At 49.1% G+C, this 23948-nt stretch overlaps 1 protein-coding gene across 2 annotated transcripts in view; it reads right to left on the reverse strand.

Moving 5' to 3' along the window:
• The window catches only part of PSME4 (proteasome activator subunit 4), a 1411622-nt gene that overhangs the window by 429011 nt on the left and 958663 nt on the right, over positions 1 to 23948 (reverse strand). For both annotated transcript variants that reach the window (XM_078649478.1, XM_078649477.1), the window contains one exon: positions 9792 to 9896. In XM_078649478.1, the coding sequence (XP_078505604.1) occupies positions 9792 to 9896 (105 nt within the window). The remainder of the gene's footprint in view (positions 1 to 9791; positions 9897 to 23948) is intronic.

A 23948-nucleotide genomic window follows, 5' to 3' on the forward strand; every position in this document is an offset into this window, starting at 1 on the left:
GGGGGCGGCGGACAGGAAAAAACATCCAAAAATATAACGAGTGGCTTGGTGGAAAACCTCACCTAATCCCCATTGGTCTCAGCCCTATTTGAAGGCCCAGCTGGCCGAATGTCCATTTGGGTAGCGACAATGTGTGGTATAATTTTAATTGTCATATTGTTTGTGAAATGTAATAGTAATTTTTCTATTTCTCTATTTTATTCTAGGTCAAGGCTTTTGCTGTTTGGATTGTTGTAGGTTGCGGTTTTGCTACTGCTGGTTTTGCAGCTTGTGTAGTTGCATGTGCTTGGTAAGTGAATTTATTTTGTACTATTTACTCTAAATTAGTTTAATTTCCCTACATGAATGTGGTTTTGTAAATGGTGTAGTAATAGCAGTTTGTTTGGCTTCTGTGTTTTGAGTGTCAAAATCTTTTTTGCATTAGTGCTTGATGTGTACTTTGTTGTCTTATGTGTAATTGTTTTTTTCTTCTTTCTAGTGGGATATAGTTACTTTTTGCTGTGTCTCTGCAGAGTAGGTGCTGGTGAGTGTAGCTATCTTTGGTAAGGGATATTGTTTTGGAGTGTATAGATCTTTGTGCTAAAGCCTCACTTTGTTTACTACTTACTTTGCACAGTGTTGGTTGTTGTTGACTTGTTTGTGCAGTCTCCTTTCTTAGTAAGGATAATGGCTAGCCGCAGGATTACTGCTCAGCAGGTTGTTGGTATGCTTTTTGAGTCTTCCTCTGACCTTGGTTCAGAGACTGACTCTGATTCTGAGGCAGAGGTAGAAGGGGAAGATTCAGGCAGTGACTTTTCTCTTCACATGGAATCATCGGATGATGAAGCTTCTTCTAGTGCTGATGAAGTGCCTGTGTTAGAGGAGGACATTGATGTGCCGGTAGTGCGCCAAGAGGCATCTGGGCTGCAGCCTAGGGCTGCAAAGTTTCCCATTGGTATAGGTCGGCAAGACGCATCTGAGCTGCAGCCTGCGGCTACAAGGCCTCACGTTGCTGTGGTGCGGCAAGAGTCATCTGGGGTTGCTAGGCTTCCCGTTGGTGTAGTGCGACAGGAGGCATCTGGGGCTGCTAGGCTTCCCGTTGGTGTAGTGCGGCAAGAGGCATCTGGGCTGCAGGCTGGGGCTGCAGCACTTCCTGTTGATAGTGTTGGCCTCTGGGTTGCCCCTGGCATGGTGCAGCCGGCATTGCCAGACTTTACAGGTGTTCCAGGGTGTAGAGTGAATACTGAGAACTTTTTGCCGATACATTTTTTTCAGTTGTTTATGGACGATGTGTTTTTGGCAGAGATTGTTGAGCAGACTAATTTGTATGCCGAACAGTTTTTGAGGGACAACAGTGCCAGCCATAAGCCCCATTCTAGAGCTACCCGGTGGACTCCCACAAATCTTGAAGAGATGAAGAAGTTCTTGGGATTAACTTTTTTGATGGGCTTGCTAAGGAAGCCATCAATGTCTTCATATTGGTCTACTAGTCCCTTGATGGCAACGGCTATATTTCCGGCAGTCATGAGTCGTGATAGGTATTTGCTTCTGCTTCAGATTATGCATTTTGTCGATAATGGTTTAGAGTTGCCACAAGATCACCCTGATTGTAACCGTCGCACAAGTTACTTACCTTCGGTAATGATATATCTGTAAGAAACAGTAGTTCGTATTAGATTCCTTACCGTAGAATACCCCCAGGCGTCAGACTGGATCCGGAAACTTTTGCGTAGCAGTACCCTTGCGCGTCGGTACGCGTCGTCTGCGGCTCCGCGTCCGTCGTCGGTGTCGGGATGACGTCGCCGGAGTACTTATATGCCGCCCTCGCGCGCTGACGTCAGTTCTTATACACAGCTTTTCCGCGCCAGAAAACGCAGAGCCATGTTAAACACCAACACTGGTGCCATAAAAACTAGGGCCCTGAAAGGGGATGACCTTAACCCTAGATATCGGTTCGCAGAACGGGGAGGATGGGTGGGGACGGTAAGGAATCTAATACTAACTACTAATTCTGACAGATATATCGTTACCGAAGGTAAGTAACTTGTGCATCTGAAAGAAACAGGTTAGTATTAGATTCCTTACCTTAGAATAGATACCTCAGCAATACCAACCCCGGTGGTGGGTCTCCGAACCAATAATCACACCAGAAAGTCCTGGAGAACGGAACTGCCGAAAAAGCCATCTCTCTGGACTTGGCTGTCCAGGCAGTAGTGTCTTGCGAACGTGTGCAGCGAGGCCCACGTAGCAGCCTGACAGATGTCCTGCAAGGGGACTCCCCGGCCCAGGGCAGTAGTAGCCGCCGTGGCCCGTGTGGAATGGGCACAAAGCCCCACAAGAGGCTCCTTTCCAGCCAAAGAGTAACAAGCCTTGATGCACAAGACGTCCTATCGAGAAATGGTTTGTTTGTGCACCGCCCGCCCCTTCTTAGCGCCCACGTAACCAACAAAGAGTTCGGCATCCACCCGGAACTGGCGTGTGCGATTCAAAAAGAATTAGAGCGCACGTTTTGGGCCCAGACGGTGGAGCCTCTCTTCCTCTTTCGAGGGATGCAGAGGCGGAAAGAAGGTGGGCAAAGTGATGGACTGCCCGATGTGGAAGGCTGTGACTACCTTGGGCAGGAAAGAGGGTCGCGTCCGCAACACAACTTTGTCCGGATGGACTGAGAGGAAAGGAGGCTTAGAAGAAAGGGCCTGGAGCTCACTCACCCTCCTGGCAGAGGTGATGGCAACCAGGAAAGCGGTCTTCAGAGTAAGAAGGCGAAGAGGACAGTTATGAAGTGGCTCAAAGACAGCGCACATCAGAAAAGTTAGAACACAGTTCAAGTCCCACTGAGGCATCACAAAAGGAACAGGAGGGAACATATGAGTGATGCCCTTCAAGAACTTATTTACAACTGGGAACTTGAACAAAGAGGACTCATCAGGTAGCCTTAAAGAAGGCGGAAATGGCCCTTTAGAGTGCCCAGAGCAGAGCCCTGCTGGGCAAGAGAGAGACGAAAGAGGAGAACCTCTGAAATAGGGGCAGAAAGGGGATCCACAGCCTTTGCTGTGCACCATGCCACAAATTTGTTCCACCTGCAGGCGTATACCGATTTTGTGGAGGGACGCCTGGCTGCCAGAATGACATCACAGACTTCAGGAGGCAAGTCAAATGGCCTCAACTGCCGCCGCTCAATCTCCACGCATGTAAGTGGAGACTGGAAAGGTAAGGGTGGAGGACCGTCCCCTGCTGCTGCGACAGAAGGTCCTCCTGAAGAGGCAGACGAATCGGGGGATCGACAGACATGCAGAGGAGCTCGGAATACCAGAACCTCTGTGCCCAGTCCGGAGCCACAAGGATGACTTTGGCCCGGTCGCGCCGGATCTTCTTCAGCACTCTGGGCAGAAGTGGTATAGGCGGAAAGGCGCACAACAGACCTCAACTCCACTCGCGACGAAAAGCGTCTCCGAGCGAGTGCCGCCATGGAAATTCCAACACGCAGAACTGATGACATTGCGCGTTCTCTTCTGTGGCGAATAGATCTAGCCAAGGCTCTCCCCACTGCTGAAAGAGGCCTTGCGCCACGTACGAGTTCAGACGCCATTCGTGATCCATCATGCACCGATGGCTGAGTTTGTCCGCCCTGGTGTTCAGGGAACCTGCCAGGTGTTGAACCACCAGGGTCACGCCCTGATGTTCCAGCCACTGCCAGAGGCGCAGAGCCTCCTGGCAAAGGGTCCACAACCCCACCCCGCCCTGTTTGTTGCAGTACCACATGGCGGTGATGTTGTCCGTGAACTCCCCCGGACAGAGGGGAGGAATGCCTTCAGTGCAAGCCGGATCGCCCGCAGCTCCAGAAGGTTGATATGGAGCTGGGACTCCGCCGGAGACCAGAGGCCTCTGATCTCCGCCTCTCCCATGTGGCCTCCCCAGCCCTGGAGGGGCGCGTCTGTCACAACTACGTGCTCCGGCTGGGGTAGGGAGAGGGATCTGCCGCTGACCCAATCGCGGTCCGTGAGCCATCACTGCAACTGTCTTGCAGTGCCCTCCGAGATCAAGACATGGTCGGACAAGTTGCCCTGATGCTGGGCCCACTGAAACTTCAGGTCCCACTGCAGAGCCCGCATCCACCACCTGGCGTGATGCATCAGAAGGATGCAGGAGGCCATCAGCCCCAGAAGCCGCAGCGTCAACCTGACTGAGACTCGGGATAAAGGCTAAAAGATCGGAATCAGAGCCTGAATATCCCGAACCCGCTGTTCGGGAGGATAAACCCGAAACTGCGCCGAGTCTAGAACCGCACCGATGAAGAGGAGCTTCTGAGAGGGGCACAGGTGTGACTTCGGCACATTGATGGAGAACCCCAGCAGGTGCAGGAGGTCGGCCCTAGTCTGGAGGTGGCTGACGACTGTCTGGGGCGAGCCCGCCTTCAACAACCAGACGTCGAGATAAGGGAAGAATGACACCCCTAACCTGCGTAGATGAGCTGCGACCACCGCCATCACTTTCGTGAACACCCGAGGGGCGCTGGTAAGGCCGAAGGGGAGCACAGTAAACTGGAAGTGCTCGTGGCCTACCATGAACCGCAGGTAACGCCGGTGGGCCGGCAGGAAGGGGATGTGAAAATATGTGTCCTGCAAGTCCAACGCTACAATCCAGTAGTCTGGGTCTAGGGCAGCTAAGACCTGAGCCAAAGTCAGCATCTTTAACTTCTCCTTCCGGAGGAAGCAGTTGACGTTCCGCAGGTCCAAGATAGGGCGTAGGCCCCCTTTGCCCTTCTTGGGAACCAGAAAGTAGTGGGAGTAACAACCACACCCTACTTCTGGCCCAAGAAAGCGCTCGATGGCCCCCTTGGCCAAGAGGGCCGTAACTTCCTCTTGCAGAAGTTGCAAGTGATCCCCCGACACGCGGTGGTACTGAGGTGGCATGGCTGGAGGGGTCGTCTCGAAGGGGAGGGAGTAGCTCCTTCGGACGATTTGCAGCACTCACCTGTCCGACGTGATGGAGCGCCCCTTCCCTGCCACGAAAGGGGAGAAAGACAGAAGTTTTCTGGCGCTGGCCCGACAGGCCCAAGGACTTGGCCGTAGCCCTGGAGTCCTAGAAACGCTCAAGCGCACTGTCTGCCTTGTCGCCAAAGAGGCGAAGGCCATCAAACGGCATGTCCATGAGGGAATTCTGGACATCAGCCGGAAAGTTGGTGGACCTCAGCCAGGCATGGCGGCGAACCGCCACCGTCGTGAAATCGCCCTGCCCAGCTAGTCCGTGGCATCCAGCCACATCGGATAGAGTACCGTGCTGCATCCCGCCCTTCCGCAAGGGCTTGAGCGAGTTTGACCCGGGCCTCCTCCGGGCAAGCTGGCAGCACGTCTGCGACCTTGTCCACCCAAAAGGCAATCGGTGTTGACCGACTGCAACCCTAAACTAAGTGAGGATAACAGCTTCTTACCAAACTGCTCATACCTTTTGGATTCCCGATCAGGTGGAGCAGTCGGGAATGCGGTCTGGGAGTTAGAGGCCTGGATAACTAGGCTCTTGGGTGTGGGGTGGGTGGACAGGAAGCTAGGGTCGCCCGGGGCCGGGCGGTGGGGCCTGGCTACGTTCCGATCTACAGGCGGACCTGTAGCAGGCCTGGACCAAGTGCCCAACAGAACGTCAGAAAGGGCCTCATTAAACGGCAGTAGAGGCTCCGAAGAGCTTGCCTGCGGTTTAAGGACCTCGGTGAGGAGGTTAGTCCTCACGGCCGCAACGGGGAGCTCAAGACCCAAGACCTTGGCCGCCCTTGTCAGCACCATGCTGTAAGCAGCCCCCTCCTCTGTAGCCACGGTGGGAGGGTAGACAAAGCCAGTGTCGGGCGAAGTATCCAAACCACTGGCCTCCCCTAGATCCACTGCCCAGGCCTGATACGACTGGCACCCTTGTGACAGAGGGTCCTCAGACCCCTCCAAATCCTCCTTGTCTCCCATCTCCTGATAGTCAGGTGCAAAGGATGGGGCCGGATCATAGAAGAATTGCTCTTCTCTCGGCGTCGAATACGCCGTCGAGTGACGCCGGTCCGACGGACGTTGTCCGGGGACAGCGTCAGGGGCGACACCCTGAGGGTCAGCGCCGGCGGAGGGATCGTAAGGTCGACCAGCGGTGACCCGGATCCGATGGGGCCCTGCGGCGTCGGGACCGAAGTTGCCGGGGCCGAAGCACCCGACGGCGCCGAAGCCCCGGGCCCGCTTGGGCTCCCAGCCGGGGCCGTTGGGCCCAATGGCACCACAGTGGGACCCGACAGAGGAGAGAGCGACCTCATGGCCATGAGGAAGGCATCATCGATTTCCTCTGGCGTCGTGTTCAGCCCAGGGACCGGCGGTATGGAGCTGGCAGCGGCGCCTGCGGCTTCGGCGCAGCCGCGGGGGCGGTGTCACCCGAGCCCCCGGCTGCATCGCGCGAGCGTCAGGGGGAAGTCGGAAGAGCGATGGTGTCTCTTCGACTTCTTGTGCCTCTTACCTGAGGACTTGGAGCCCGATGAATGGTGTCGACTCGCCGAGCTGCAATGACTGTGGCCCTGCGACCGGTCCTTCGACCTCCTCCTCGACCTGGACCGTGAACGGCGCAGGGCCGACTGCCGGAGCTAGAGGCGCTTACAGGACCGCCCCCGCCTAGCCTTCGACGTCAAGGCCCAGCAGTCGGGACACGACTTGTCATCATGGTCGGCCCCAAGGCAATACAGGCACCGGCGATGGGGGTCGGTAATCGACATCAGTCGGTTGCAATCGGCACAGGGCTTGAACCCGGGCATCCCTACCGGCAACGATAGTCTTACGACTCGAAACAGGATCGAAAAGATCGAACAAGTTAGTCAAAAAGTAACTAAGGGGTACTGCTTTTTCCGGATCTGCGCTTGCTGGCGCGGAAAAAAGAAGAACTGACGTCAGCGCGCGAGGGCGGCGTCTAAGTACTCCGACGCCGAACGCGGAGCCGCAGAAGACCCCTACCGACGCGCAGAGGTACTGCTACGCAAAACTATCCGGATCCAGTCTGACGCCTGGGTATATTCTAACGATTCAGAAAAGGGGGTGGTGATGAACAGAGTGTCTGAATTAAGCAGACCACTCTTACCCAGTCCAAAGATCAGGGCTTGATCCATCACCGTTATTTATCTCACTGCCCCATCCCAGCTCAGAACCTGGCTATATGCAAATTAGTCTGTCCCTGGCCCAGTGCATCATGGGAACAGGGCAGACCAAACTACCAAGCCAATTCTTCACCAGAAAGGAGACAAGCTACCGGGGACCGGTTTCTGGCATTTCAGCCTCTTCGGCCCGGCTTGCTTGAATCCTGATGGAGCAGTGAGAAAGGGACTCTGGGTATATTCTAAGGTAAGGAATCTAACACTAACCTGTTTCTTTCAGATAATCAGTTTTCAGGGTCAGGAAGCTTAGTGGACAGCTGTGCATGGGTTCATCACAATAGGTGATTTGAAGGAGGACGTCTGATTTGGCAAATGTAAAAAGAACAAAAAGGCAGAAAAATAACCTTTAACTGTGCCAAGTGCAGCCCTTACAGGGTCAGGGATAAAACAAATAAATAGACATATTTAGTAGTAGTGTGGCTCACTGGTTAGAGGCGGCAGACCCGAGAGCAGAAGTCGGCCCGGGACCAGGGTTCGATTCCCGACGCGGCAGGGTCGTGGACCTTGGTCAGCGGACTCGATAATTCTCGCTTCGGTGCTTACTCTAATCAGGGATCACACTCGGCAACTCTGGGCATTAGCTTGCCTAATCTCCACAACGGCCCCACCAATTCCGGGGATGCCTGGCTCCACCTTGGGGACTCCCAGCAGGGACCATCCCACAGGGAAAGCCAGGACGGGTTCCCCAGAGTTATACAGCGCCGGGACGCCCCGTTGCTGGGGCAGCTGTGCGCTTTACAAGTATACTACATTTACATCAGACAGTATGGCGTGTAACAGGTCGGTGTTGCAGGGGCCACACCAGACAAAAAAAATATTATCCCTGTGCCCACCAAAACAGACTATTTAGAGGGATGCCTGGCAACAGGAATGACATCCACAAAACTTGACAGAAGATCGAATGCAGTCAAGCGATTCCACTCAATCTCTACATATAGAGGTGCAGATCACGCAGGTTAGGGTGCAGGACACTGCTGTGCTGCTGCAACAGGAGATCCTCCCCTAGAGCTATAAGGATGAATTTAGATGCATCCGGTCCTTGTCTTCTTCAGAACCCAGGGCAGAAGAGGTAGCTGCAGAAAGGCGTACAGGATCACCCTATCCAGAATGGATCTCCAAAAGACAGCCCTCTCCAGTGTGCAAAATCTTTCATATTGTGTGTTCTTGGTGGTGGCAAAAAGATCTAGCCAGGGTTCACCATGTTGCCAGAAAATGTTGTGTGTCACTTCTGGTTGTAACAGCCATTTGTGATCCACCACGCATCGATGGAGGTGTCTGTCCATCACAGCGTTTGAAGATCCCTTCAGGTGGTTCACGAACTGGCATATGCCTTGATGCTCCAGAGATGAAGTGCCTCTTGGCACAAGACCCAGCACCCCCAACCTGCCATGATTGTTACAGTACCACATGCTGGTGGTGTTGTCTGTGAGAACCTGCCTCCCTTCGATTGGCAGTAGGAAGGTGTTTAGTGCCAGATGAATGGACAACTCCAACAGATTGATGTGAAGACAGGTCTCTGCTGGAAACAAGAGTCATCGGACCTCCTTCCCATCCTTGCAGTGACGAAACCGTTCCCACTGTCAGCTTTGGGTGAGGCAAGGAAAGATGCCCGCTGCCAGTCAAACTGCATTGTTGTGGTGGAGAGAAAGCTCGAAACTCCACAGTATCCATGACAGCTCCAATGAAAGGGATACCCTGCAAAGGAGTCAGGAGTGACTTCAGTTACATTGATAAGGAACCCCAACATTATCAGGAGGTTCACAGTCTCTGGAGGTGATATACAACTGACTGTGGTGAACCTGCCTTCAACAGCTAGTCGCTTGTCTTATTCCTGGTTGAAGACCTACTAGTTAAGTCATTCTCATTACGCCATTCATTTTAGTTGAAACGATGATGATGCATGTATTTGGACCGTATATGCATGATTTCTAAACTGCATAGAAATGTAGCTTCAGACAATTGACTCTCTTTGAGTGCGGAAACAGCCAACAGCCAATGTTTTCCTAATGCGTTGAATAGACACTTCAGTATATCACGTTTGCCACTTCTCACGTGCACTGCGCCGATTTCTATACTTGAAGCACCATTACTGTATAATACATTCGAAAATTAATTTTAAAAAAATCAGCTGCTCGTTCTGGGCTTTAATGTGTAGTGTTGTGTTGTGTTAAGATTGATTATCTCTCAAGAACTGAACACAGTGTGATTTTTCCAGACTTACTGTGCTGCAGCAATAGGACTACAGTGCCCTAGCTTTCCCTCCATTTCCTTTAAAAAGGGTTCTGAGAGGTTTTTTCAAACATGTTTATATGGGGATTTTTACATTTTTAAATGTGATGTGCTTTTCAAACAAGATAAAGGGGATTGGCCAATATAACATTTTAATAGGCTGCGAAATTGCTTGTTTTAGTTATAAAAAATTCACTTCTCAAATAAAAAGTAAAGAAACCGATTTACTTTTGAAAGTGCTCCAGGATTCTGAATATGGCGGAACAATCCTATACTTAGGATTATCAATTGAGATGCTCCGAAGGAGAACCAAGCTTTTAACTCACAATGTTATAAGCTATATCTGGAGGTTTGACCATCACAATTTATCACCTGGAACAGGAATTTCAAGCAATGTATATAACTATTTTTGTACAATACTTACACAGGAGGTTGCTATACAAGTTCCCCAGTCACTGTATGTTTCAACAGTCATGTTGGCTAAAACCGTTCTAAGCAAGGGCAATAAAAACGTCCAAAGATTTTCCACCTGTCGATTAAGAATAAAAGAGGAAAGTAAATACTTAGCAATAAACATCTCCAAAAATTGTAGCAATATAGCAACATTAACAACATGAATGTATAAAGGAAACACCTGCGGAGGATGCCGTTAAGAAAGGTATGTGCCTGACTGCAATACAGCCTCTAATAAAATTTGGCCCAAAAACAACTTTGAGAAAATGGATAAAGCAAATGCTGTTAGTTTTCTATCAAAAGCAGCTGCCTATCAACACATTGGCTAAGTTATCAAACCTTGGCAGTGTCAATATGAAGGAGTTATCAAACAGACACTTTCTTCCCATTCTTTCAGTGTCATCTTCAAAGCCTACTGCTTTCGAAGTGTACGTAAAAAGTCGGTAAACAGATTATAATGAGCATTCAATGAAGACATGGAAAAAGTAGGAATGATGCATGATGATGATGATGAGCCTTACCAATAGCGTGGTCTACGGAATTTAAAGTTGACGGGAGCTAAATATGAGAACCAATGCTAACAATAAAACAAATGGTGACCTGTCTATATGGTCTCTTATATCTATATATGGTATCTTATATATCATATAGAGTGTATATAGGTGGTTCATCATGCACAAAAATGCTTTTCATGAACATTGTTGCCTTTTAACTTAGGCTCCTTAAGAATCATTCCTATCCGCAATTGAATTAGCGGCCTTCAAATTTGAACAATACTGTTGCGGATTGCTCTATAATAAGACTTCAAGAGTACGAGCTAGGTCTGTTAAAGAATCTGCTTTAAAGATTTGTGTGTTTTTAATCTGTAGGTCGTGAATCTACATGTGAACAGCTTGATTTAGCCTTTTCAGTTTGCTAGTGAAGACCTTTAATTTTATAGCAGACAAATGTGTATTTAGTCATCTATAAAGGCAATATTTTTCTCAACATACTTTCTCATGCAAATCATTTAAGATTCGAAGCCCTTGTGCCAGATTACATCTCGGGTGCACATTCAACATCACGGGTGGAACTGGGAGAACACTCAATTGCAAAATAAAATGTGCTCTCTCCAGCATAGATGTGACTTTGGGAGTTCATATCTGCTCCTGAAGAGACTGGAGCAGGGAATCAAAGCGTTGCTGTTGGAGAACTGAAAGCAGCGTGCGTGCACAGACAGCTTTTGGTCCAATACTGGACCAAAAGCAAGAACAAAATCTGCTCCCCTTATGGACTGAGCATTAACCGAAGTTAAAACATTAAAAAGCGGCTTCTCACTGTGTTTGCCAAAGACCTCCACTGTCAGGATCTTTATTACAATGGTGCTGTACACACCTGGACACAATGAACCTGATCGCCAACTGCATCCTTCATGTGCTGCGGCGTCAATTGTCACACTTGCTCCATCTGGAAAGGCAACAGTTTGTATAAGGAAGAGCTATGGACTCAAACACTACAATGCCCCTCATTCTGGGGACAAATGTTGCTTTGCTGTCTGTAAAGGGAAGCCCTGTTTGTTCCCAATTGCCGTTTATTTTAACTTCCAGCCAGCGGTAGGATCTCTGCTTTGATGCTCCAACATTTTCCACATTTTCACACGTCTTCATCTACAGAGTGAGTTTTCTGCGAAGAGACCGTGCAAAGCTTTGTTTCAAGTGCTTTAGGAGAGTGGTACGTTTATCTTTTAGTTTGTTATAGTGGATAATGTACTTTCAACTGCAAGGCTGGCCACACCCTATAATGAAATAATATTGTGCATTTTAAATGTACACCTTTTTGGGATATCATCAGTATTTGGAACCAAGTAACACTTGACAGACACTGGTGTTAGAGACAATATTACACTATGTGAAGTTAAAACTTTATTTGAGTTATCCTAGAGGATTGGAACCAGAACAACGTTGGTCAGCAAGTGGTGTTTATGCTATCTTCAGTAGTTAGCCCAGGATAACGAATAACTGTATAACCAGCTTTGCACCAGTGAAGGAACTGGCTCATTCTGAGCTGTGGTTGCGGCTTTATGACGACATCCTGTCTGATTAAACTTTCTAGATATAAATACAGAGTCTTGCTATAAAGTGCTTTCAGGTGCAACAAACATTTGTTTATAGTATTGAAAGTATTTTTAACTGCACATATGAATATTGATGTGCTAACTCTGTTTTTCCTTTACAGGGTCTCAGCTCAGAACTCTTTCTAGCCCACCTCTTTTCCCTCAATCTTACTTCAAGAAAAACAACACATTACATCTGATTTATAGGCCTAGAAATCTCAGGATCCGAGGTAGGAGAATTTACTTACCCTTATGCCAAATAATGTTTGCATTTTATCTGCCAAGTCAGGGTCTAATCGTGTGTCAACATTTGCCAGTTCTTCTCCCCGGAGTTCTATTCCTAACCCCCCCCCCCCCCTAATCTTGCCATGGTTTGACACTGTTTTTGTTTGTGGTTACTGAAGCAAGTTAATGGTGGGTCGTCTACCATTCTGCTCCTCCATAAGTATCCCAGTTTACCCACAGTGGATAGATTAAACATGAAATTTGAACTCCATTTTACCCTCATAAATTGGTACAGAAAGTGTAAAAATCTACTGTCTCAGGGAAAGTTAATCTCCTTTCAATGGGACCATAGCAATGGCGCCCATCAAAGCTGCATACGTTGAAAGGGACAGAGCTATTCATTTTTAATATTGTTGCTGTACGTTGGATATGACAGTGTCAACCTTTCTGTGCAAGGCTGCTGCACTTGTAATGGAACAGGGTGCACTTCTCATAAAAGTTGCCATACTTTGAAAGAAACTAACCTAACATTTCTAACCGGAGCTACTAGGAGTTTAAATGGGGCATAAGTTGCACTGCTTAGGAGACCAGCCATATTTTTTTGGAACAATAATGATGTCACTAATCAAGGATGCGATCTATTTAATCGAACAGTACATGCACTGTCCAGCAATGCTGCTGTGTTCAGTAGTAAAGTTACATATCTTCCCAGCAGGCATCTCATGTCTTAGAAAGTTTCAGAATGTATAAGCAAGACTGCTACTTTACTTTTAGTGTGGCATAGCAAACACCTCTCACGTGCAGTGATTTTACCTGAAGTTACTTACCTTCGGTAATGCTTTTTCTGGTGGATACATTATCTGCATGTGGATTCTTCACCTTATGAATATCCCCTGCGCCAGCATTCCGCAGAATTTTTTCCTAGCTCTCCATGCTGACGAGGACGTCACAATGCTACGGCTCCGCTCGTGACTCCGCATGACATCACCGGAGCGTAAGAGAGCCTCATCGGTGTGATGACGTCAGTTCCACCCGTTTTTTCAGTGCCTCCGAGGCGAACGGGTGGACCGACAACAGATTCAAGGTATATACAGTACACAATATTCAAACAAATACACATAGTGTAAAATCAAAAGGAAAGCCATAAAAGCATTTCCTATGAACCACACAAAAGCAAATTGAAGAAACAATTCCAAAACAAATATGTTAAACAATGCCACCTTTAAAGTATACAAGGGTGGACATCGGGGAGGAGGGTGGGTCAGTGAGGAATCTACAGGCAGATACAAGATTTCCACCAGAACAAGCGTTACCGAAGGTAAGTGACTGGTCTTCTGATGGATACATCTGCCTCTGGATTCCTCACCTTATGAATAGACTCCCACAGCAGTCCCACTCCCGGAGGAGGGTGTCCACCCTTCTATACCAAAAGGTCCTGCAGGACAGAGCGCGCAAAGAGGCCCTCCCTCCTCATTTCGGAGTCCAAGCAATAATGCCTAGCGAAAGTGTGGAGGGAGGCCCAAGTCGCTGCCTTACAAATGTCCACTACAGGTACACCTCTGGCCAAAGCAGAAGTTGATGATTTGGCTTTGGTAGAATGAGCTCTTATACCTTCAGGAGGCTCCTTACCAGCTAAGACGTAGCATATCGTGATACACAAGATGATCCATCTGGATAGAGTGCGCTTTTGCACAGCCTTGCCCTTTATGTGTCCAACGTAGCCCACAAAGAGCTGCTCGTCCAATCGCAAGTCCTTAGTCCTGTCCAATTAAAAGCTCACTGCTGTTTTAGGATCCAGGGGGTGAAGGCTCTCCTCCTCCTTGGAAGGGTGAGGGGTAGGATAGCACATGGGAAGAGTAATGGACTGCCCTAGATGGAAGGGAGTAACCACCTTAGGAAGAAAAGCAGCCCTGGTCGTAAGGGCCATCCTTTCAGCATGGTCAAACACAGGGGTTTTGAACTAAGAGCCTGAAGCTCATTCACTCTCCTTGCTGAGGTAATAGCCCCAAGAAAGACCGTTTTAAAAAACAGAAGCCTCAAAGGGCAACTATGTAAGGGTTCAAACAGGGAACCCATCAAGAGAGTTAAAACAAGATTCAAATCCTATTGAGGCATAACAAAAGGAGTAGGCGGAAACCTATTGGTAAGGCCCTTAATAAACCTCAAAACAATGGGAGTTTTAAATAAAGACGGCTGATCCGGCAAACAAAGAAACGCCGATAAAGCCGACAAACAGCCCATAACAGTGGTCACAGCACAACCCTGCTGAGCCAAGAAAAGTGAAAACTAAACAGCATCTGACAAGTGGGCCTTTAAAGGATCAATAGATCTCTCTCCACACCATTTAACAAGCTTAGACCACCTATTGGAGTAAATAGACTTGTGGAGTGTCGCCTGGATGATAAAATAACATCCACCACATCCGGCGGGAGAGAGAAGGAACTCAGGTTGCCCCATTCAATCCCCAGGCATGAAGGTGCAGGCTCTGGAGGTGGGGGTGAAGAACCTGCCCCTGCGACTGCGAGAGGAGGTCTGCCCTGAGAGGGAGACGGTGCGGCGGGTGCAATGAGAGGTGAAGTAGATCTGTGTATCACATCCTTATTGGCCAATCCGGGGCAATCAATATGACTTGGGCCCGGTCTTGGCGAATCTTACTCAGAACCCGAGGAATCAAGGGTATGGGAGGAAACGCGTAAAGAAGCTGCGAGCTCCAAACCAATTGAAATGCGTACCCCAGCGCTCCCTGCATCGGATACTGTAGAATGCAGAACAACGGACAGTACGCGTTCTCGTGAGTGGCAAACCGGTCCAACCGAGGAGGCCCCCACAACGGAAAGATGTGATGGACCACCTCCGGATGAAGCCTCCACTTGTGATCAGCTGAGTAATGCTGTCTGAGACTGTCCACACGAACATTCAGCACACCGGCTAGGTGATTTGCAAACACACAAATCTGATGGTCCTGACCCCAGGACCAGAGCCGCAGAGCCTCTCGATAGAGACGATACGACCCTATACCTCCCTGTTTGTTGATGTACCACGTTGCAGTAGTGTTGTCCGTCAGGACCTGAACCGACTGACTGCAAAAGGAAGGAAAGAAAGCCTTTAGTGCCAAATGTATCGCCCGCAATTCCAGAAGGTTGATGTGAAGCAATCTTTGCTCTGGAGACCAAAGACCTTTGACCTCCAGATCCCCCAGATGAGCACCCCATCCCTAGAGTGGAGGCATCTGTGATCACTGTGGCCACAGGTGGAGGAGGCTGAAGGGCTTGCCTTGAGACATGTTGCCCTGCACACTGCACCAAGTCAGATCCGCTGCAGCGTCCCAGGAGATTCAGACTGACTCCCCGAGATCTCAGTTGTGTTGAAACCACTGCCTGCGGAGGCACAACTGGAAGGCCCTCATGTGCCAGCGTGCATGACTGACCATCAGCATGCAGGTTGCGAACAGACCGAGCAGGCGAAGGACCTTCAGGACCGGAACAACCGCCCCATTGTGAAACAAAGGAATCATCTCCTGAATGTCGAGAACTCTTTGAGGAGGTGGAAAAGCTCGACACACAGTAGTATCCAGTACCGCCCCTATGAACAGGATGCGATGAGAGGGCACCAGGTGAGATTTGGGCACATTTATTGAAACGTCCAAGTTGAACAACGGCTGAGTTGTTACTCGCAGATGATGAAGCACCATCAGCCAGTCATCCAGATAAGGGAAAAATGGAATCCCCGACCTTCTGAGATGAGCTGCCATCAGCTTTGTGAAGACTCAGGTGCAGTAGTAAGACCAAACGGTAGAACCGCAAACTGGTAGTGCTGTCACCCTACCGTAAAGCGGAGATACTTCCTGTGCAACTTCAGGATGGGGATGTGAAAGTACGCATCCTGTAAATCGATCGACACCATCCAGTCCTTTTGCTGCAGCACCAAAAGAACCTGAGCAAGGGTTAGCATCTTGAATTTCTCCTGCTTCAGGTAAAAATTCAAGACTCTGAGGTCCAGAATCGGACGTAACCTGCCATCTTTCTTGGGGATCAGAAAATACTGGGAATAGCACCCCTGACCCCTTTTCTGCTCCGGAACCATCTCTATCGCACCTTTTTGGAATAAGGCAAGAACCTCCTTTTGTAGAAGTAAATGGTCTCCTGAACAAATACGTCAACAAGGTGGGAGAGGTGAAGGAAATTCCCGAAAGGGAAGGGCGTATCCATTCCCTTCAAGGTTTAAAACCCAGAGGTCTGACGTAACCGATTTCCACCCTGTAGAAAGAGAGACAACCGACCCCCTACAGGACCCACATAATCCAGGATGGGGAATCTAGGGCTGCTTTCCTGTGTTACCAGGGGGAGCAGGGGGGGGCACAAGAGGAGGAGGAGAGAATGCGGGCAGACCCACGTTGGCGACCTCTGGCTCTTCCCCTATAGGACTTATATATAGGACACACAAGGAGCCTCCGACATCAGAAGAGCCAGATTCACTGGCAGAGCCACAGGTTCAACCTTGTGTACAGGAGGAAGATCATCCTGAACTGGCAAGCGCTCTGAATCCGGCAAACCCCTCGGCGCCGGAGACTGCGCCAGAGTGCCTTTTGGAGAATGCGATCTCTCAGGAGACATACGAGGAGAAGGCGAAGGAGACACCAAGTCTTTCTGATGACGTTGAGGAGCCGGCGAAGGTGACCCCAAAGCTTTACCCTTCGACGAACTCTGCCGAGAACCATGTCTCCTCTTCTTCCTGTGTTTCTTCGACTTCGGCGCATGCAAAGTCAACGACTTCGACCTTTTATGCCCTCTTCCTTCCTTCTTTGCATTAAAAAGCTTGGCCTCCCGTTTTTTTAGAACCTTTGGGTTCATCTTTTGACAACTGGAACAGTCTTCCACATCGTGATCCGACGACAAACACCATAGACAATCTTCTTGAGGGTCAGTGATGGACACTCCCTACAGGGCTTAAACCTGGACTTCCTGGACGAAGCCATCGCAACAGCAACAGTTAAAGATGAAGGTTAACAAATTAACACAACACAATATGGAGAGTCCTAGAAAACCGTTACGCGTCGACGGCGCGGAAAAAAGGGAACTGACGTCATCACGCCTACGAGGCTCTCTTATGGCTCCGGTGATGTCATGCGGAGTCGCGAGAGGAGCCGTAGCATTGTGACGTCCTCGTCGGCGTGGAAAGCTAGGAAAAAATTCTGAGGAATGCTGGTGCAGGGGATATTCATACGGTGAGGAATTCAGAGGCAGATGTATCCATCAGAATGGGTCAGTGCTCTCCCTTTTCAAAAAGGATGCAAAACTTATAAAAATACATTATCAGCCTTTCTTGGTGTGGTTGCTATGCTTTTAAACTGACTGTGTCTGAACATCTCAGCACAGTCAACATATTCTCAAAGGCACAGCAGAAGAATTTCAATGCAGGACTCCTACTCTCAATCAAGTGCTATCAGTAATTCGGAGGAAAGTCACTATACTTTCAATAGTGCAATACTGATAGCCAGCCATTTTAAGTTGGCTTGGACTCATCTTGTATGCTCCTGACCAGGGTTTATGAATAATGACACAGAAGCAGCACTAGACTGTCTAAAAAAAACAGGAAGGGGTGTAGCAGAGACATCAGCAGTTCAAGCTTATCTGACACACAGCCGTTCAAATGCACAAACACACACCGATACCGTAGAGGAAGTTGCAACTCTTGGCTGGAACCAAGATAGGTCTGATTAGTTCAGGCTGTCCTGTTCAATTCTCTTTACTTGTCTTGCACTTCCAATTTCAGGTATACCTTCTTCATAGCAGAACAGGAGATGCCAGAATGTTTAAAAAAACAAAGTGATGATCAGATGCTGACCAGCCTGATACAATGCCAATGCGAATGGCCGCACACTAGCGCGGCTCCAGAGCCCACGCCCATGACCCGACATTAATCCTGTCATCTATTTGAAGCAAAAATCCTTCTATGGGTAGACTCTAGCCCTGGTAGCAGCAGGCACAGATAATTGAACAAACTATTACCTGGAGGTGCGGCGAGGCGAAGAAGGAGCAGAGGGCACGGACGGCCACGAAGCAAAACAAGATGGTGTTGGTGAAGCTGAGGTGATCTTCGGGAGAGTGCGCTAGGAAACAGAAGTATTGCACACTGACTCCGTTCACCCGTGACTGAGAGCGGCGACGCTGGAAGGCCCGGGACACCACTGTGACTAAAAGCCCTCAATGCTGAAGGCAGGAAACCCAACAGCAACGCCAACAGGAGAGGTGTGCGGTGCCTTGGCGACCCTCTGATGCCGTGCCAGATCCAGGGACAAAGACACCAATGTGAAGATCAGGGCTGCCACCTCTCGGCAGTACAATTCACCGGCAAACAGAAACAGGCAATCTGTGACCTGCTATATAGCGGCGGTTAGTGAAGAGCGGTGCAAGAGAGCTGCCCAAGAGAATATATAAGGCCGGGAAGGAGCAGCCGCCCTGGGCCTCGTGAATTGCGGCGGCCATTATCAGCGGTAATCAAACCTCCCTTGCTGCCCCCCACGTGTGGCGTGGTGGGGTGAAATCTGCATCGGCCTTAATTCTGCAGGGGGAGAAGCTTGTTTCACCGGCCAGATACCCGCATATGATGTAGTGACTTGGCACACCGGCGGAGATATAAGGGGTGTAGCACAAATCACATCATGAAGACAGTACAGGGCACTCAAAGAAAGAGGGTGACCGCATAATCGGTAGAAAAACAAGCATTTGCAATGCAATAGGCCTCGCATTAGGAAAATTTGAGCTATTACTATTGTAAATGACACATTTTTTATTGATGTGTTGGTTTTGTAAATAGCTAAATTAATAGCTTTGTCATTTACAATGCCAATAGTTATAACTTTCGCAAATGTGACCCCTATAGCATTTGTAATACAATATGAGTTGTATTTACGTGACTTGGATGTATTGATATTACAAATAACAATGGCTTTTAATTTTTTTAAATAATTAATACTTAAATAAAAGGTATTGTAATTTAGAATGGCAATAGCTTAAACTTTTGTAAATAACTTTTGGGAAGATTATGTTCAGTGTATTTTATTGTGACGAAAATCCAAGAACAGAAGTGAAATATTAACATATTTTTGTGACATTTGTAATAAAGCTTGAAGCATTGAGAGAACCAGTTGTTGAATGGTTTCACAGATTGATGCTGTGGTGGCGCTGAGTGATGTTGTGGTGGCGACGAGTAATGCTGTGGCGTTCAGTGATGCTGTGGTAGTGCATAGTGATGTTGTGGTGCCCCTGAGTGATGCTGTGGTGGTGCTGAGTGATGCTGTGGTGATGCGATAGAGTGAGAGCGATATATAGATAGATAGAGTGAGGGTGATAGATAGATAGAGAGAGGGCGCTAGATAGACAGAGGGCGATAGATAGAGTGAGGGTGATAGATAGATAGACACATAGACAGAGTGAGGGCGATAGACAGAGTGAGGGCGATAGATAGACAGAGTGAGGGCGATAGATAGACAGAGTGAGGGCGACAGACAGACAGAGTGAGGACGACAGACAGACAGACAGATAGATAGATATAGTGACCTCCGTAGTTTTATGTCAATACTTGAGGTTTCCTCATTACCCATCTATTTCATACATATTTAAATTACCTCAAATAAAGAAAAGCTGAGTTGGCCAGCAACAAGATTCGAACTTGTGACCACTAGGCTGGCCATAGATCACCACAGAAGGGCTATTACCCACTGAGTTGCCTTGCAGGTTATTTCTTGTTTCTAAAATGTGTCAACTGGTGAAGATAGCTCCAAGGAGTTAGTCATCTTCTTTCTACACAGATCAATTGCACATCCAACAACTCTCAGTAGAAGTATGGTAGCACAGGTGGTTAATGCACTTGCTGCAAAGATCAGTGTATATAATAGGCGGTTATTGTCCTCGCTGCCCAGCATTACCCATGACTTCCAGCTCGCGTGCAAGAATCCCAACAAAACAGCAGAGTGGGTTCGTGAGTGAGCTGCTGGCTTAGGTGTCAGCAGGGCCATTAGAATTGCCAGACTTTTGAGACATTGTCCGCAGAATCCTGGGTCTGCCGCTTTTGTCAGTTGATTTGCAGGTTAAGAAAATGTTTCTAGCACAGATGGATCAAAAGTTACTAAAAATCTGGTGACACCACAGCAACATGTGTCGCTACATTTTTTAGTAACTTTTGACCCATCGAAAGCACTTTGCAAAGGTTGACTGGTCTGCTTTCTGTTTACTGATTGCTATATTTGGGTGTTATATCTTGTACGGATGAGGTGGAAATTTTGAGCCGACAGTGTTAAGTATAACAAGCCAAAGTGGTGGCATTTTTACTCTTGAGGAAGTGGTGGGGGCTAAGGCAGGCTGAAATTAAAAGTATTTATTTGAAAGCTGGGTTTCATTCAAAATTCGTTTTTTTCGAAAAATTGAGGAGCTCTATAAAGTTGTCACGGAAGTCGTTTGGCTAGCACCGCCCAGGCGCGCGGGTATCTCTCATACATGAACATCCGAAATGACCACGGCGCATGTAATTGGGCGGGATTCCGGAATTGATGCAGTTAAACATATTTTCCTAGGTTTGGTCGCAAAGATTCCTTGGCGAGAGGGGAAGGAACGTAAACCACCGTGAGATGGAAGACACTGCAGGGAGCACTAGTGCACACGGAGCACTTCCTTCAACACTAAATTTAGAAACGATACTCGTGTTTCCTGAAAATATTTTCCTTGGAAGCGGGTTTTTGCAACCGGGTCTCATAAACAACTTCCGCGGAGAACAGTGAATACGTGGGGAGAGCTCCCTTCGATGCGGAGAGGGTCCTCGGCCTTCTGCCACAGCAGCACCCCGGCAGCAGAGACAGCACTTCTGTTCCAGGAGTTCACCCCCTAGAGAAATCAAGAACAAGCAAGCGACCTGGCGCCACGCTATATTACTTAGATGTTTAGTTAAGCGCCGATCGCCGTCTTAAGATAGCTTCAGGGCGCGGAGACGGAAGTCACTAATTAAGAAAAGAAACTCGGCCGATTCAGTTATGCGTAGCAGGTCAGCAGGAAAAATAATACATTAGTCTGTTTCTACCAGAGTGTATATTTCTCTGGCTGAACGTCTTATGGGGAATGACTGGGCACCAAGGTGGTGATGAAGAAGGGGGAAGGGGCGGAGCTGAGGCGGTAAACACTGGTGGGAAATCCAACTGACCAATTATGGCATCTGCGTTTTTAGACATTAGAAAGTCTAGCAGTTAAATAAAAATACCAAACGAAACCAATAGAGGCCGTCATACGTTAATTAAACAAGTGCGACTCCTGTTATGCCCCACCCTTCATGTACAAGCAGGCAGAAGATCCTTCGAGTGTGTGGGTAGGAGGAAGAAGTCCGGGGCAGATGTAGATAAAAAAGTAAACAGGCACCCTCGGCACATCTGAAATTTGATCGCATAAACAGCAAAGTGACGAGATAAGCTTTACAGCCCTGTTTAAAGCCCAGAGGAGTGAAAACACAGAGCGCTTCCTTGTGTGAAATGCTTTTAGACAACTAAAACACCAGACAGGAGGAGGGGCAAACGAACGCTGTACGAGGAGGAATCGTGTAAACAAGGAGCAGCCACCATTGCTGAAGCTGGCGTGTGACGCTGCAAAATGTGCCTGCTCCGTGCTCACAAGCGACAGAAATGGCTTAAAGCATGAGTTGCTTCCATGATACCCCGGTACTGGCGCCTAATTAAACAAGCTCTTGGCATTGCTGTGGGGAGGAGAAATGCGAGACATGGCCTGGCGGCCGTGAAGTGTGAAGCAGTGGGCGGGGGAGGAGAAATGGGAGACACGGCCTGGTGGCCGTGAAGTGTGAAGCAGTGGGCGGGGGAGCCCTTTGAAGTGAAGCTCTCGGAGGCAGGCGACTCGGGAGCGAGGGAAAAGCGCGTGCTTGTGTTCACGTGAACTGTTTAAAATCCGCCCGATGGTTTGAGAACGATTTTGCACACTAAAATTCTCCCCTATCCATTCCTTGCAGAATGGGATAGGCGAGACCTAAAAAGGACATCTGTTGCGCCGCACCGGCGAGAATACAGTGCTCCCCCTAGACACGAAGGAAAGGGGCGCAGGGGGAAGACAGCGTGGAACTGCTGCACCAGTTACTACTTGTGTAACAATATATCTGTAAGAGACATTAGTTAGTGATAGATTCCTTACCATAGAATATCCCCAGGCGTCAGACTGGATCCGGAAAGTTTTGCTTAGCAGTACCAGTACACCTGCACGTCAGTAGGTGGCGTCCTGCGGCTCTGCGAACCGTCACTGGCGTCCTAAGCGCCGAGATGACGTCACAGAGAGTACTTAGGCGCCACCCATGCAGGCTGACGTCAGTTCTTTCTTTTTCCGCGCCAGCAAGCGCAGATCCGGATTGAGCATGTAGCTTAGTCACTTTTTGACTACTCTTGTCTCTCCCCTTTTTTCTCCTGGTGCACGTAGGGATGCCCGGCTTTAACTCTTGTGGGACATGTCGCCATAACATGTCGGTGGCGGACCCCCACGATGTGTGCCTCTACTGCCTGGAGACAGATCACGACTTCCGGGCCTGCCGGGACTGTCGAGCCATGGCCCCGAATGCCTTGCGGGAGCAGTGTTGGAAATTGCTGGAGGTTCGGCATTCATCACACCGCCGCTCTGGGTCCAGGGGCCGTTCCTGCGACTCCTCGCGGGACCGGTGCCATTGCTCCTCGGGCTCCAAGTCTTCGCCTTCGGATTCCGGTAAGCGACGCCATACAAAGAAGTCGAAGAAGCGTGTTCGATCTCCGACGTCCCCCCGGCGGACGAGGGGGACAGGGGCTCCGCCCCTTCGGCTCCTCTGGACCTTGGGAGTCCTGCGGCCTACCTGCCATACCCAGGTCCGTCGGTGAGTCCTGAACAGGTGCAAGAGTTTCTTGCTGCCATGGACCGCCTTTTTAGGCCCTGGGCACCCGCCGGCCCGCCTTCGGGCCCCGCATCCAGATCCTGCAGGCTTGGTGGCTCCGTCACCGGCCCCGGTGCCACAGGATCCTGCGCAGCTGGCTCTGGCCCCAGCGCCACGAGGTGCAGCACTGCTGGCTCCGTCACCACCCTCGGCTCCACCCCTGCGCCGCACTGGGTGCCTTTTATCCCACCCCTGCCACGGTTCCAGGCCCATTTTGTTCCGGCCTGGGATCTGGGATTTATTGTACTGTGTTGTCTGTTTCCCACAGGTATACTAAACTGAACAAAAATGTGTGCAGTGTGGAAAATTGACCCTTGCCCTGATGAAATTGCCGTACGTTATCCCTGGCAATGAAACATGTTGGTTTTTAAGTGAGCAGACCCACAGCATGGAATAAAGTTATAGAGCCAGTGGGTGCTTAGCTTGTTTTTAGGTCAGGGATAGCGTATCCCAGTCCAGACCCTGCTATTCCTTATAGGGTTGACACTGCCACGTGCCCGGATAAGTTATCTGGTGCACATGCATCACATGATACCACACTTAGCACTTTGTTCCTTTTTCACCACATTTTTGTTTTAGGTTGGCAGTTGCTGATGATGAGAACCTGAGGATGCAGGCGAGAACCAGGCACTGCCTACCTCTCTAATAATTGTTCTTTCTATGTTTGGTCACTCACACTAGAGGGTGGTACAGACCAGGGAAGACATAGCCCACAGAAACATCTTTTTTTTTTTAAATACCAGGTGATTCAGGTTCCCCTAGACATAGACGGTATAAATATGACTGCTGTTTCGCCACACAAAGTAGAGTGCCTTTAGACACATGGAGGGATCACTGAGCGGAAAAAGAAAGAACTAACGTCAGCGCGCG

The sequence above is a fragment of the Lissotriton helveticus genome, chromosome 6, assembly GCF_964261635.1.
Source record: "Lissotriton helveticus chromosome 6, aLisHel1.1, whole genome shotgun sequence".
Classification (NCBI taxonomy): Eukaryota; Metazoa; Chordata; class Amphibia; order Caudata; family Salamandridae; genus Lissotriton; species Lissotriton helveticus.